Here is a 14,323-nt window from a genome sequence, read left to right as displayed (position 1 = left end):
CTGAAGCCTGAGATTTAGGTTCAGGGGGATTATTTGCATTTATGAAGAAACTTTGACCATGTATGATATAACCCTGCCCCACAGGAAAAACAGGAGCCCTTTAGATGGCAAAAAGATGCTCATGTAGGACATGATGTTACTAATAAACCTGGATTGATGTCTTTACAGTGTAACACACTAACAGTCTCATTTCATGCGTGTTTGCCCTAAATCTTACATCCAGATTTCCCCGTTGTTGTTTTTTACCCCCTCCCCCCTCTGCAGTGAAAATATAATTACACTTTCTTCATTAAAGTGAGTAATTTCTTGCGTGGAGGACTCGACTACAGCTGTCCTCTGATTACTAAATGGAACGGAGCAATGATCTATGGAGCCATTAGGGGAACGGGCTGGAACTAATTTCAATCCTGGAATGGACCAGTGGCTGCAAACACACTCACACACATACAAACAAACACACACACACACACACACACACACACACACACACACACACACACACACACACACACACACACACACACACACACACACACACACACACACACACACACACACACACACACACACACACACACACACACACACACAGAGGGATCAAAGGATGAGAGTGGGAGAGAGACATAACAAACAGCCACATGTCGGCCATTTTCTGGTCTCACATAGAGCTCCAAAATGATCATCTTTTAGCACAAAATAACGAGGGTATCCATGTTTCACCAAACAAGCGTGGCTCACACACACTTATCTCCTGCTCTACTTGTGTTGTCAATGTAACTGTTGATGCACTTCCATCAATATGCCTGAGCAAGAATTTTGAGAAACAGTATTATTTATTGCCCTGCCAGCTACAGTCACTTTCAGAGTTGCTGAATAAGGCTGCAGTCTCATCATGTTTGATCTTATCAGACTAAATTCTCATTGGTCTGACAATCGCTAGCTTTACTTGCACGAGGGGAAAAGTGCTGCAATAATAGCCTTCAGTCCAATCCATTACTTTTGGCAGTGTGAACAGACCTCCCCTGAATTTCCACAACCATAACTCTGGCTTTAAGAAAACTTGGACAACTAACATCTTTCTTAACCATAACCACAGATTATTGCCTAATCCTAACTAAGGATTATAAAAAAAGACTACGGATTCCAACCAGAATATCAATCAATGGATTAGGAATGGAAAGGTCATCGAATCAATCGTAAACCCAACAAATCCTAATAGTACACAGCAAAAATGCCACGTCCCATCACCGCTGTTAATTAGTGCACTACTGTTAAAGTTGGTTTCTTCTGTTGCAATAGCTTGCTTCTTTCTTTGTGTTTCTTAAATGCAGAGATTTATGAAGAAAAGCTTGAACTGAAGTACAATTTTTATGTTCACAATTAGAATCACTCTTTATAAATGTGTACTAATAAAAAATGTTTAGTGTGCATAATGTCATGAAAATAGTAGCTACAGATTAAGATTTTATTCCTCCTGTAAATTAATAAATAATTTCTTAAATGTATGTTTTTCCATCTATTTAATGCTACTAATTAAAGGTTTTATCGTCATTTTTGTACATGCATTACAAAATCAACATTTTTTCTTTTTCGGTTTATCTGATAGGAAGATGTGACCCATGTCTTTCAGTTGCTTAGCAGCAAAATATGGTGTATTAAGACAGCCACATACTGTGTATTTCCAGGATTTTTACTGTGAAAGGCAAGGACAAGAAGCCCTTTTTGAAGAACAAGCGTGTATGGTACAGATCTCCACTGCCACCTGCCCAGACTGAAACACAATCCCTGCGTTTTTTCAATTTAACAGAGTAAGCAGTTTCCAAGTCTTTGTTTTTAGGGCTCCTAAAATCCCAGAATTTGTGTTGTCTGACTTAAATGCTGTTAGGAATGTCAAAGATGGAGGTTGCCCCGTCCCCACCTTTAAAGGGCGATTCCACAACACTCCAACAAGGAACAAGTACATGAGCTGGTTGTGTTGGCTCATGTGCTCATGCTTACAGCAGGTTCAGCTGTGTGCTGCCAAATCTCAAGGTAAACATAAGAGCAGAAATGTACTGGGCCTGGGTGTGTCATTCATCAGACCACGTGAAGCGTAGTTGCGTAATACTCTGGGTGTGATTAATCTGGTGTAAGTGTAGTTATTGCTTCTTCTTTTTTTTTTTTTAGCATACTAAATAATCTCGTACAGTCAATTAAAATGGTACAACCTTCTGGCTTTAACTACCTGTTGTTCAGATCCAGAGCCAACCTTTCGAAACACTATCACCCATGATTGTTGACATTGTTTGAAATAAAAAAGTATCTTCATTAAAACTGTTTAGATCATTCTAAGGTACCAAAAGCAAACTTTCTTGACTGTACACAAGGCTCCAATAAACAAAAAACTTCCAGACTTTTTAGTACATAACACCATATATGGGGTCATGAAGAGGTGGGCTGGAGCCTATCCCAGCTAACACGTGTTGACAGAAGTTAAGCAGTTAAGCAGAATAAATGTGATTTCTGGAGGGAAAACTTTCCAAAAGTATTTATTGATGATATAACGGTGACCACTGCCAATCTAATTCACCTTGGATCATTTGTTTTTATTGTCACAGACTAATAAAAATTGTAGGTTGTGAACTGTTTCAGATCCACTGACTTAAATGGTTTGGTTGTGTGTATTGAACCGGTCTTACCTTCTATAGGGGATGTTTTCAGGCGGCGGCAGATGCCCTGCACATCTCCGTAAGTGTCCCGTATCTTGTTGACGGCCTCAGTGCTCCGCAGCTCCATCACGGTCCTCAAGTCCACCATGCTCACCCCAAAGTCCCCTTCATGGTTGCCCTCAGCAACCGAATTCCCCGGAGGGTGGTCTGCAGGGTTGTTTGCCATGGTGGTCCTCTTCACAGCAGTGTCGTTCTTCTGACTGTCTTTGTTTGTAGTGATCGAAACGTTGGCTATGTTATTAGTCACAGGAATTGTGGGTAGTGTAGTTCTTTTAGATGGCAGTCGGAGGAGACAAACTGTGACGTTAAAGCCTTCTCTGGACGTGCATGCTCCTCTCAGTAACTATGGAAACAGTGGAGTAAACATGTTCTGTTGGTTTTACTCTGCAGAGAAAATAGAAAACAGGAAAACAGTTGTTTAGAAACCAGAACCAGAGTGGAAACTGTCTAAAGACGTACCAGCCCAGCATCAGAAGCAGCACACATAAAAAATAAAGAAATAAATAAATTAAAGGGACTCCTGAAGTAATCTTTCTAATTAATAGCAGAGAGACTAATTTGCCCAATTAGAGAAGAGATTTTCTCATCTTAGATTATTAAAGGAGTCCCCTGAATCACCGAGGTCGTTATGATATAAACTTATTATCAGTTTGCGCAGCTCCTGTGAGACTTGTGGTTATTTGGTAAATATCTGCTCTCCATTAACCATATGCTGTGAGTTTATCACTCTGGTCAGAAAAAGCAGCATTTTGTCTTTTGTTGTATTTATGAGGGAGTCATAGTTTATTTCCTTGCAAACAGCTGTGGATTGAGTTCAAAATCAAGGGTGTCAAATGTAGTTTTACTAACAACCACACTGGGAAATGAGAACGAAATCAAGTGCTGGACAGATACGGTCTGTTGACAAGGTTTACCTTCATTGAAAATGTATGTCTTCTGCTAGTTCTTCACATTAAAGCCCTGAAGCAGGCCACACAAAAACATTTATTAGCCTTTATAACATTTAGTCAAGATCACGTAGTACACCTGTGCCATATAAAATAAATACCTCATTGTATGGTAGGCTTACTACTGCTTGCCAGTGGGTGTAGTACCATCATAGTAATTTCATAATTTACATAATTTCCTCTTGGATTCATGAAGTATTCTGAATCTGATGCTACAGAACTGCCACTGTGTCATTGAAAAAGGGTCCAAGGGCAAATCCTGAACCCCAAGTGGCAATTTTTCCACCTTAGTTAACATTTACTCATTACTATCAGAAAGAGCTTTCCATTTCCTCTGCCACACCAACTGGCCAATTCCTGCAGAAATAATTTAAAAAAGTGGAAGAAGACTCACCCCCCTCGGTTACACTGGTGTGTGTAGACCACAGCTACAACGGGGTGGATCAGATTTGGTCAACACTGAAATTATATGTGAGCCATATAAACATTTTGAAGGGTTTGAGTTGGCCCACAGGCCTTGATTTATTCACATATTCTCTTCTTCTCAGCCTTACTATGTGTGCAAAAGCACAGCTATACAGTGAAATAAAACACAGCAGTTGAAGACAGCAGTTGGCCTCTGAATTCATTAACTGAAGCATCTGTGAAAACAATATCAGGCAGCAAATTTAATTACAGACTACAAATCAGGAAAAGATTAGATGCCATAATCAAGAGTTTAGGAAAAACTAGATGAAGAGATGAAGAGCCAGAGGTCACTGTAAATGCAATGCAGCTCTGAGAGCCAATCAGCATCAAGCAGGAGACAATGAGATGGAGGATATCCACTGGGTCAGAGTGTGAAAATGTGTGTCTGGCCAAACTCTGACTCTCCAGCCCATCGCTACAGATTATGTAAGTGCACATCAAAGGCTGTCCTCCATTTTTCGCAGTTTAGCGCTCTTTGATGGACGAGCGCGTGCACACACACACACACACACAGACCCTGTTAGAGAAGTACTACCATTACTGCCGGGGTTAAGCATTTTCTGAGTGGTGGTTTTTGGTACAGGTGTTGCAGGATGATGCTTGGGTCAGTGGTTCTCAGACTGAGGAGGACAGACAGAACAATTTCAAAGCTCTGGTGAATGCTTAATATAACAGTGGGAGCTTCAGCTGGCTCGCTGTGCAATAATTGGCACCTGGTTCACTTAGAGAAATTACCAACTGAACGTCTAATCAAAGTATAGACCTCATTTACATTCGATGGCATCTGGACTCCCAAGTCAGAGACAGTTAAATGTTTATTGTGTAAAAATGCTAAAAAAAATTCGTGATGCTTTCCTCTTCAGAAATTTGCTTTGAAGTCTTTATAATAATCCTAACATGGTTTGCTCGGTATCAAATGTAAGACAGAGATTGTTGTTCAAACAGGAATTGCTGATGGCCATCTCAGTATGACTTTACATAATGCAAATTTTTCCAACCTGAAACAAAATACACTGCACAGGGAGACTCACTCCACATCAGCGTGGCGGTACGAGCGAGAGCTCACAAGGATCAAAGACGTTTTTCTTTCTCGACATGTAAAGTAAAGTAAAGTGTGCGTGTTAGTCCCCATAGGGAAATAGTTCCTCTGCATTTAACCCATTCACCCAGTGAAGCAGTGGGCAGCCACCAGTGCAGCGCCCGGGGAGCAGTGTGTAGGGACGGTACCTTGCTCAGGGGTACCTCAGGGTAGCCGTTAAGAGTACCCCTTAATCCAGGGGTACTCTCTATTTCAATAAAAAATATCCAAAATAAATATTAAGAGTGGATGGATGGAATAAAACCAGATAATTCATATTAAATAAACATTTTCCCAGTCTGTGTGATGGTTTTCTTTGTGAGGGTTTTCACCACGTCCTGCGTAATGTTCAACTTTGGGTTGACTCCAAATTCTTCCCGTTTAGAGCAACGCCAGCGTTCACAGTGACAGCTTAGCCTGAGCTTGAACCCGTGTGCGCACAGTTTGATCGACATCCCCCTAAGGGGACGGGGCCTTCCCCGCTTTCGTCACAGCCACTGATCAGTGACAGATTTGAGAAAACTTTCTGTTCTGCAGCGTTGAATATTACAGAGCTAATGAAAAAGAATAACGTGGCGCATAAAGATGCTGTGCAGTCCTTCACAAAGTAGAATATCGGGTCATTCTACACAAATAAACAAAATTACATTAACATGTTTGCAAAGTTGATTTGAATAAATTGTAAATAATTGCCGTAAAGAGTTTACAGATTTATCTGTGTCAACATCTGTGTCAACGTTTATTAATGATTGCTGCACTTTTACAAGTAAAAAAGAGGAGCTGGATGAGTTTGTTTTATGCCCCATCTCTCGTTTTTTTTTTTTTTTTTTTTTTTGGTCTTTTTGTTAACTGGAAAATATTAATAAGAAAAAGCTCGTGTTTTTCTTTTTTTTGTATTTACACGCTTTATATTAATGTCCGCCACAGTTTCACACGGCACTGGCCTCTCCCAGATAATTTAACAATCCCGTAAGTCGGTTTCATGTTTTCAGTAACTATTTTTGAGTCATTAGTCGCAACATAAGAACGCGGTAATAAAATGAATGCTTGTTTGTTCTAAGTTATTAAAGAAATTGTTGATGATGTCACTGTGATGGAATGTGTTAATTATGGATAATGAGATTACTTAATTACAGAGGCAATAAGAGGATGAAATGTGCGACTATTTAATTAAAAAAGATCGAATATCTACGTTTACATTCATTATTCAGATGTGCATTAAAGAAACCAAATGAGTTACCATGTTGTGCTTTTAGTGTGTTTTGATGTACATGGGCAGAGCTTCAGTGTGCAATTCATAGCTCAGTTTCTTATCAATTTCCTATTAATAGCAGTATTTTTCAGAAGCTTTATGACCGTCTTATCAGCATGGATATAATCAGCAACATTAGTCAGAACATTAATGTTTGTTACTTAATAAAAGTCCCTCATTCATGAATGTGAAATGGAAATAAAACAAAACTGCACAACCCACATATTTTGGGTGGAGTTTCACAAACAACATACACCTTCTGTTTGTTGACTATACAACCACACCCAGCTCAGTTCGAAGGTAAGCATTTTGACCTTAAACCCTAATGACACACCTGCTCATTCAAACAAAACACACATTTTCTAGCCTGTCAGGTCACTGAGTGTTTGCAAGGTTGTCAGGCTTTAACAAGTTGTTTCCTTATCACAAACATAAGTGGGGGAACAAAGTGATGACACGAAGATACACCACCAGGTTGCATATACTGTCACAGTGCAGAAAAAAATAGGTTTGTTTCATCTGCTTTGCAAAGGCATTGAAACCCACAGAAGCTGTCATCTGATAACTGTCATACATAACAAGCTGCAGAGCCATTAAGCTCATGTGCAGGTCAGCTTGCTACTGAATATTAGTGTAGAACTTGGCCAGAAACCATGTTATTGTCACTGACGACTAAAACTGGGTGGGGAGACACATTTCAGTTAAAATACAAATAGAAATAGAAACTAGAATAGAAAAATGGAAAAAATAACTGAAACAATACTGGGCACTTACAAAAGACATGCAGTATGCAGAAGCACTGGTATATAAATTTACTGAGATGTGTATATGTCAATACACACATGTATAATTAATGCTGATTCTTAATTTATAGCATCTTGCATCTGACAAATTCATCTATCGCTAACAACAAAATCTCTCTCTGGAAACCAAATCTAAAGTAAAATCTAAGATTTCAAATGAAATCAAGAACATAATAACAACTGAAAGTTTTTAAAACAACAAGAAAAAAATCCTCCTGAATCCTCATGCCAGTCAGGAGAGAAATGGGATTTTCACCTCTTGTGTTTGAGAGCAAGACAGGAAAAATGACTTGCACATACACAAATCAATACAGAGATGAGAGCCAGTGAAACGCTGCATCCTCTTCTGGTGGTTCATTTTTGATCATTTTCAGTTTTGATTAGATCTGCTCTCTGCTGCTGCACAAACAAACAAACTAATCAAGCATTTGTGGTTGGGGCTAATTCAGGGTTAGTAAATTATGTAATGCCTGGCTCAAACTACATGATTTTCTGTTTGTTGCGTTAGTGTTTGTGTAAGATTAGGCGATTATGGAGTCATAAAATCCTGCTTTTTTCTTACTGTAATCTGTAATGAGAGGTGTTACAGATTACAGAGTTGCTCCTGCTGAGTTGCTAGTTGGTGTAAACATCTTCTTTTCCTGGAAATCACTAAGTGTATTAAATTTAACTAAACTAAACATAAAGGCGGGCAGCAGGAGTGTGGAAACTTTTAAGTGAACTGACAGAAATGTGAAGTAAAAAACTTCACATTTCTGTCCTGAAAAACAAACTAAAATAAAAAAGGCAATTTATTTAGTATTGTATTTATTTTTATTTTTTAGCTCATTTGTGTTTTTTTTCCTTCAAACTAGTGTATTATTCTATTAGACTAGCATGTCTACATGACAGTAAGTCCTCCACTACAATGCCTGACAAATACCCAATCTCTGTTTTTAGAATTATAAAAATGTAAACGATCACTAAAACTTACAAAAACCTTACCAGCTGGTTAGAGAAACACGTGGACGACCAAAAAGTCTTCGAGCAGCTGCAGCATTAGCTTCCATCCATTATGATGTGAGAGTCACTGCATGAAACCCATTTTCATTTCCCTACATCGATATCGTGTAGCCTAAACAATAGATTACAAAAGCAAAGTAGCCCGCCCCTAACATGTTACAACCACTTGCCGAATGGGAATGGAATATATTTGTAAAATCTAAATCACAAAACCACAAGGTTGTAACACAGGTCCAACTAGCTAACGCTGGAAAATTCTCCAATGTGTAATCACAACTACAAACAAGCTGCACAGAATAATGTACATGTGAAAACCGACAGGTCCGATCAGGTCAACATACACAAGCTAATCCTCCTGCACACTTACATATCACTCGCACAAACCAGTTCTTTCTCAGATTACTGGTGATGAAATATTTCCACTAGCCAAGTGCCAGCTGGAATGAGAAGTAGCTTTCTAATACACTTGTGTGCCGGTTTATTATTAGCTAAAACTAATGCAACAATCCTCTTAAATGCCCTTTCATGAAGGTTATAATGAGTAACAGTTTTAAAGAGGTGTTAATTCTACTGCGAGATCATTTTGGAGGCTGCAGCACATCTACAATATAGAAGTATAAATACACACAGACAGAAAACGCACACTTAATTTAGACTACTGAGTATAGTGTACATTTTTAAATCTTTTTAGGTGGAAGCTAGTTATTAAAAACTGTAAGCAAGAGTTAGTGATCTAATGACACTCACATCAACACTAAAGGAAAAGCAGGTTATTTAGGCGGAAATTTACCCACTGGGCAAGAACTAGTTGAAAGATGACTTTCCTAGACATCCAAACTACGTCATGGATTTGATTAAAAACGGAAAAGTGTTAAGTCGTCTTTCCAAGTTTTCAAGTTATAATTGTTATGATTTTTGCCTTAAATGCAGAACTGCAGGTGTTAACAAGTTAAGTTTTGACTGAGTACAAAGGCCAAAGAATTACTTTCATTATGCAAGTACTATTCAGATTTTAGTCTTAACGTGAGGCCAAGAACACCCGGCAGCACTGTTAAAAGAAACAATGATGTTAATGCGTTATTTTTACGTTCTAAAAATGTTACTTTTGATGACTCGATATAGCATTACCCAGACTTAGATATGATGTCACAGATATGTTAGTTTTTATGTTGTTCTGCAACACTGCAGAAGGCCTGGTGATCTTGAAACCACAGAGCAAAGTTTCCAAGACGTCACCTGTTGGTAGTAACCAAATTATGACCAAATGCTACACTGGAAACAGGTGATGTGTTCGTGAGAGTATTGCTAAAACTGCACATGCCCTTGCAAGTTGTTCATCTACACAGAGATCATTCATAGAAAGATAGTATCTGAGAGACTGGGCAACAAACATTGTTCATATATGCATGACAGCGGCATGCCTATAGTATGTCTGTCTGCATACTGAACGCAGCCGCAGGATATCTCTGAAACCTGTTCTGTATGTTTGTGAGCCCTGATTCACTGCAAGACAAAAAAAAAAAAGAGAGAGAACATGCATTCATTTCCAGGCAGCTTTCCTTGCCACAGTAATGGGCCGATTCCCATTGAAAGTTAAAGGTTTAAAAGGTGTTAACATCCAGTGTTTGGTGGAGAACCTTTACTAAACATTTCCTCTGGAAATGCAGTGGGAATGCTGTCAGCTGAAATAATCCAACATTTTCGTGTTTCAATATTTGACAAAGAGAAGATAAGAAAGTCCCAAGAGGTTTTGAGCAGACATCTAAATATAGATGGAGCATCAACGTGGCATTAAGACAACCAGTTTCCGTGCATGAGAGGCAGTGTGTCTGTTCTTTGTCTGTCTTATCTATTTCTTACTGCAGATTAAATTATGCTGTAGTTGCCATGTTGCCAGCCACTCAACTTATATGCATGTGCGATAGCATAAGCTTGTGTGTGTGGAAAGCGAAAAAAAAAAAAACTATTTTGGATTATATGTGTGGTTTGAAGAAGCCTTAAAACACTTTATAGTACAAGAACCCAATTGTTACAGAAGCGAGGCATCCCACTTTCACATCATGTGGAGATGGAGAAAGCGCCGTGTTTATAACTTGGTAAGTATTATTCAAAAACTGAGGGCAGTTGAAAGACTGCAGAGCTGGTTATGAATAAATATTCTCATAAACGAGTCTCGCTTTGGAGCCCATTTCTGAGAACGTTTTGGAAAACAACTGAAAACATAAACATGTAGGCACGTCTTTTCACATGTAAACAGTTTGCAGACACACTCTGCCTCAGAGAGGATTGGATTCATGTTTTGGCAGTTCTAACTGCATTTGGTTAAACTAAACAAAACCAAGGTGCACAATGACTCACGCACTGACATCACATTGTTATTATAAAGAAACCTGCGGGACATTAACACAATAGAGTTGTGTTAAAATGTTCAAAAAGGCACCTAAAACGTCAGAAACACCGTCAAGATGACACAATTATCTAGACAGCGCGACTCCTGAATAAATTATTGGCGGGACTGCAGACTTCTGCAGTGCAGATGCTGAACTGTGTTTGTTGGACGCGTGGAAGACATTTGCTCAATCTGAGCTCCACCAAGTATCACCATTTTCTGAAACGTACTTAATTAACTGATACAAATAAAACAAGTCACCTCAAATTCAGAAAACTGACCCCTAGCATTAATGAGGCGTTTGGGGTCACTCTGAAATGCCGCCATTAATCAAAGTCAGGTAAAGGATAAACTGACAGACATCGTCACGTTTGCATCTCTTTTACCTGGTTAATTATCAAAGCAGCTGATGCTCATTATAACCTGATCTGAAGCCAGTTATGTTCAGAGTTTTGTTTTTCCCACATTTTCACTGATGGTTTTTTTTTCGTTTTCTGTACGTTCCGTGAGCGAAACGGATTCTCTGCAGAAGAAAAATGTTGGGGTTTTTTTTTATATTCTTAGCCCATTGAGCCATATAACACTAGAGAAGGAAGTTGCGCAATAAAGTTACAGTACAAGTTACAAAATCACATGAAGTGACATTCAGCTGGTGATGCAGAAAATACACAAATGTTTTATGCTTGATTCGATCTGCTGCCAGGTCCCATTCAGGCTGCTGGGGATGAAATAGCTAGAACACAGATTAGAAAATGTATCATTATAGGTTGTTTATTACCAAGAATATTATAATATATAAGGTCAAAGATCAAGCAGGTAACTAGAAAAAGGACATATCACATGTCAGAGAATGATAGAGGATATGGCTAAAGGCTGTGACAAAGGCTGATAAGCATATCCATTCAGAAGCAGGGCTCTATAGTAAAGTCTGTTTTCAGCCTGCTCTGTCTCAGCCAATGCCATTAACTCTTTTGATATTGATTATCTTACAGGACTGTGCCTTTCTGTTTACAGCTTTTTGCACATCTAGTTTCTGAGCCTATAGATAGAAATAAAACCAATCAATCATAATACTTTAACACACTCGTCTGAAAAATGTTTTTCATTGCAGTTTAATGAAGTCATTGTGCGCTACTCTTTGGCCTTAGACAAAATGATGCTGATGTTTACAGTGTTTTTCCTGCTTAGAGAAATTTTTGGCATGGCCCGGAGGTCTGAAATCATCAGCAGTGAAGTGAAAATAACAGGAAAAAGCAGTCAGATTTGTTAATTAGACTTAATGCTTCCCTTTACACAAATTAACCCACCAAAGGCCAAAGCTAAGACAGGAAGGAACCCTGCTTACATTTTATTTTGAAAGTTAAGCTAAGCTGCAGGCAGACCACAATTTATCTCAGGAAATGCAATCATGCAGCAAGGCTAAACACACGGGTGGAGGACAGGAAGTAACACAGAGGGCTGTAAATGTAAACTCCAGAAGCTAGCAACTGTAACTCTTAATGTTGTAAATCACTCAGCTTCTTATCAAAAGCTTCACTGTCATCAGCAGCTATAAAAATGTTTGGAGGGTCGGTGAAGCTGTGCTAGTTGAAGGGGTCAAACATGTGGCCCAGGAGCCGTGACAGACCTGCCAGCAGGTCCAAATCAGCTTTATTTATTTATTTCTGGTGTGACATATCAATTCCAGCATTTTTTACGTAGGAGTGAACATTTCTGGAACTTTCCACATATTTATACATTTAGAACAACTTTTCTTGAAGCCATAAAAACACATTTGTTTTTCTCAACACTTGTCATGCATTTATAGAGTTACAATAAAAATGAAAAAAATTTGAGTTTTCTTTCCTTTTTTAGAATATATGGCTTTACTGACTGGCTCCTGTGAGTTTAAATTGAGCTGTATGCGGCCCGTGAAGTAAAATGTGTTTCACACCCCTGGCCTTGTTGACATTTAATGATCTGTTACCAGGTCGCTAGCTACAGAGCTAGGCTAATAATATAAACCGATCACTACACGAGATGTACTGATGATGGCTAAATTATTTTAAAAAATAAAATAATGGGGTCCCTGATGGGCACAGGAATGCCATCACACATGGCAGGAAGAAAACGCTCCTAATGGATTAAACTTCAGCCGAGAGAACATATGAGACGGGTCCATTCACAACACGAGGACAGCCATTAAATCGATGCTGTGTGCTTTGGATTGATCACTAAAAAAAAGAAACCCTGGTCCTGCGTTTAAAGTCCACACTGAAATCTTAGACGGCCTAAGAGTGACTCTTTTCTGAAGCGTCAAAAATCAATATTTGGAAAAAGCATGAGGCTGGAGGCTCAAGTGTGCACCACGAGTTTTTAAAACTTAAATTGAAGCCTTGCTGCACACGAATAGTGCAAACACAAAACTGTAGGGACCGAGAATCATATGCCTCTACAGTTTTTTTGGGGATTTTGTGTGCGTATGTGTGTGTGTGTGTGTGTGTGTGTGTGGGGGGGGGGGGGGGGGGGGGGGGGGGGGGTTCCTCATATGGTGGAGACGCTTGGACCAGGAAACAGGATCAATACCTCATCACAGCTCAGCCTGTCAGACAGTTCTTCTCTTCCTGTCTTTAGAATATTTAATCACAAACTGTTTCCTAAATACTTTGATCTTTTATTTGATGTTTCAGCCACAGTCCAGCTGCTGTCACTTATATTATTTTGCCTGCTATGAGAAGGCTGCTGGCATAAGGAAATTTGATTTGAATGTAAATTTTAAAATTTCTCTGTCTCTCTCTCTCTCCTCCAAACACGCAGTGAAACACACACAATAACAGGTCATAAAAACAGTTTCATTCATCTCTCTCTTTTCATTATCTTCCATCAGACCGGTCTGCTGTTCAGCTGCTGTTATCCTCCCTCCTTTTCCTCCATCTCGGTTCTCTGCCTCTGCAGACACACCTGCTCTGCATACTAAAGGAGAAGCCTGCACCGCCCTCCTCCACACACACACACACACACACACACACACACACACACACACACACACACACACACACACACACACACACACACACTATTCAACCTCACTGCTGCCCACACCCACCACACAAAGAAGAAGTTGATTCTTGGTTCGCTCAACAACCAATCACATGCAAACACACACACCCCACACACATACAGTCCTGAGTCCTGAATCATGTCAGTGACTTCATACAGGCTTTTCCACATGCAGGACACGTTACTCTGAGCTAGTGTGAGTTGAGTCTAGACGACAGTGTGTGTGTGTGTGTGTGTGTGTGTGTGTGTGTGTGTGTGTGTGTGTAAGTAAGAGAGAGAGAGAGTGTGTCGCAGGATGCCAGATGGCCTAAGGAGAGCAAAGCAAGAGGCCAGGAATGCAGGAGACCACACCCATATCTGCAGTCATGTGACCAGAGTGGAAAAAGGAAATCCCCATACTGCAGAGAACAGAAACGTCACATATACACAAGAACACACAAACACACAGTCATGTTTCCATCACTTCACAATGGAAGGACTTGCATTAATTATGTTGAGGCTTACCCAAATCATACCCCATGTCGGAGTCCCCACAGTGTGTCTATAGATTTATGGCCCCTCAGCATGGCTAACACACACACACACACACCCACCCACCCACCAGGGGGGTGTTTTTTTTAAAGCACAAAATAGGCTT

The 14,323-nt window shown here is 39.6% G+C and overlaps 1 protein-coding gene across 5 annotated transcripts in view; it reads right to left on the bottom strand.

Annotated features, from left to right (window-relative positions):
* LOC146670329 (plasma membrane calcium-transporting ATPase 1-like) overlaps positions 1-14,323 on the bottom strand; it is a 134,251-nt gene that overhangs the window by 73,148 nt on the left and 46,780 nt on the right. For 4 of the 5 annotated variants that reach the window (XM_085407181.1, XM_085407184.1, XM_085407182.1 and 1 more), the window contains one exon: positions 2,679-3,092. In XM_085407181.1, the coding sequence (XP_085263307.1) occupies positions 2,679-2,874 (196 nt within the window). In that variant the 5' untranslated portion in view covers positions 2,875-3,092. Of the gene's footprint in view, positions 1-2,678; positions 3,093-4,049; positions 4,115-14,323 lie in introns of all 5 variants that reach the window. The other variant, XM_085407183.1, reaches the window with a different exon arrangement.

Source organism: Rhamphochromis longiceps, linkage group LG5 (assembly GCF_057381845.1).
Source record: "Rhamphochromis longiceps isolate RC_006_pf linkage group LG5, R_longiceps_female_GT1.1, whole genome shotgun sequence".
In the NCBI taxonomy this organism is placed as follows: Eukaryota; Metazoa; Chordata; class Actinopteri; order Cichliformes; family Cichlidae; genus Rhamphochromis; species Rhamphochromis longiceps.
This window is presented reverse-complemented; position numbering and strand designations above follow the sequence as displayed.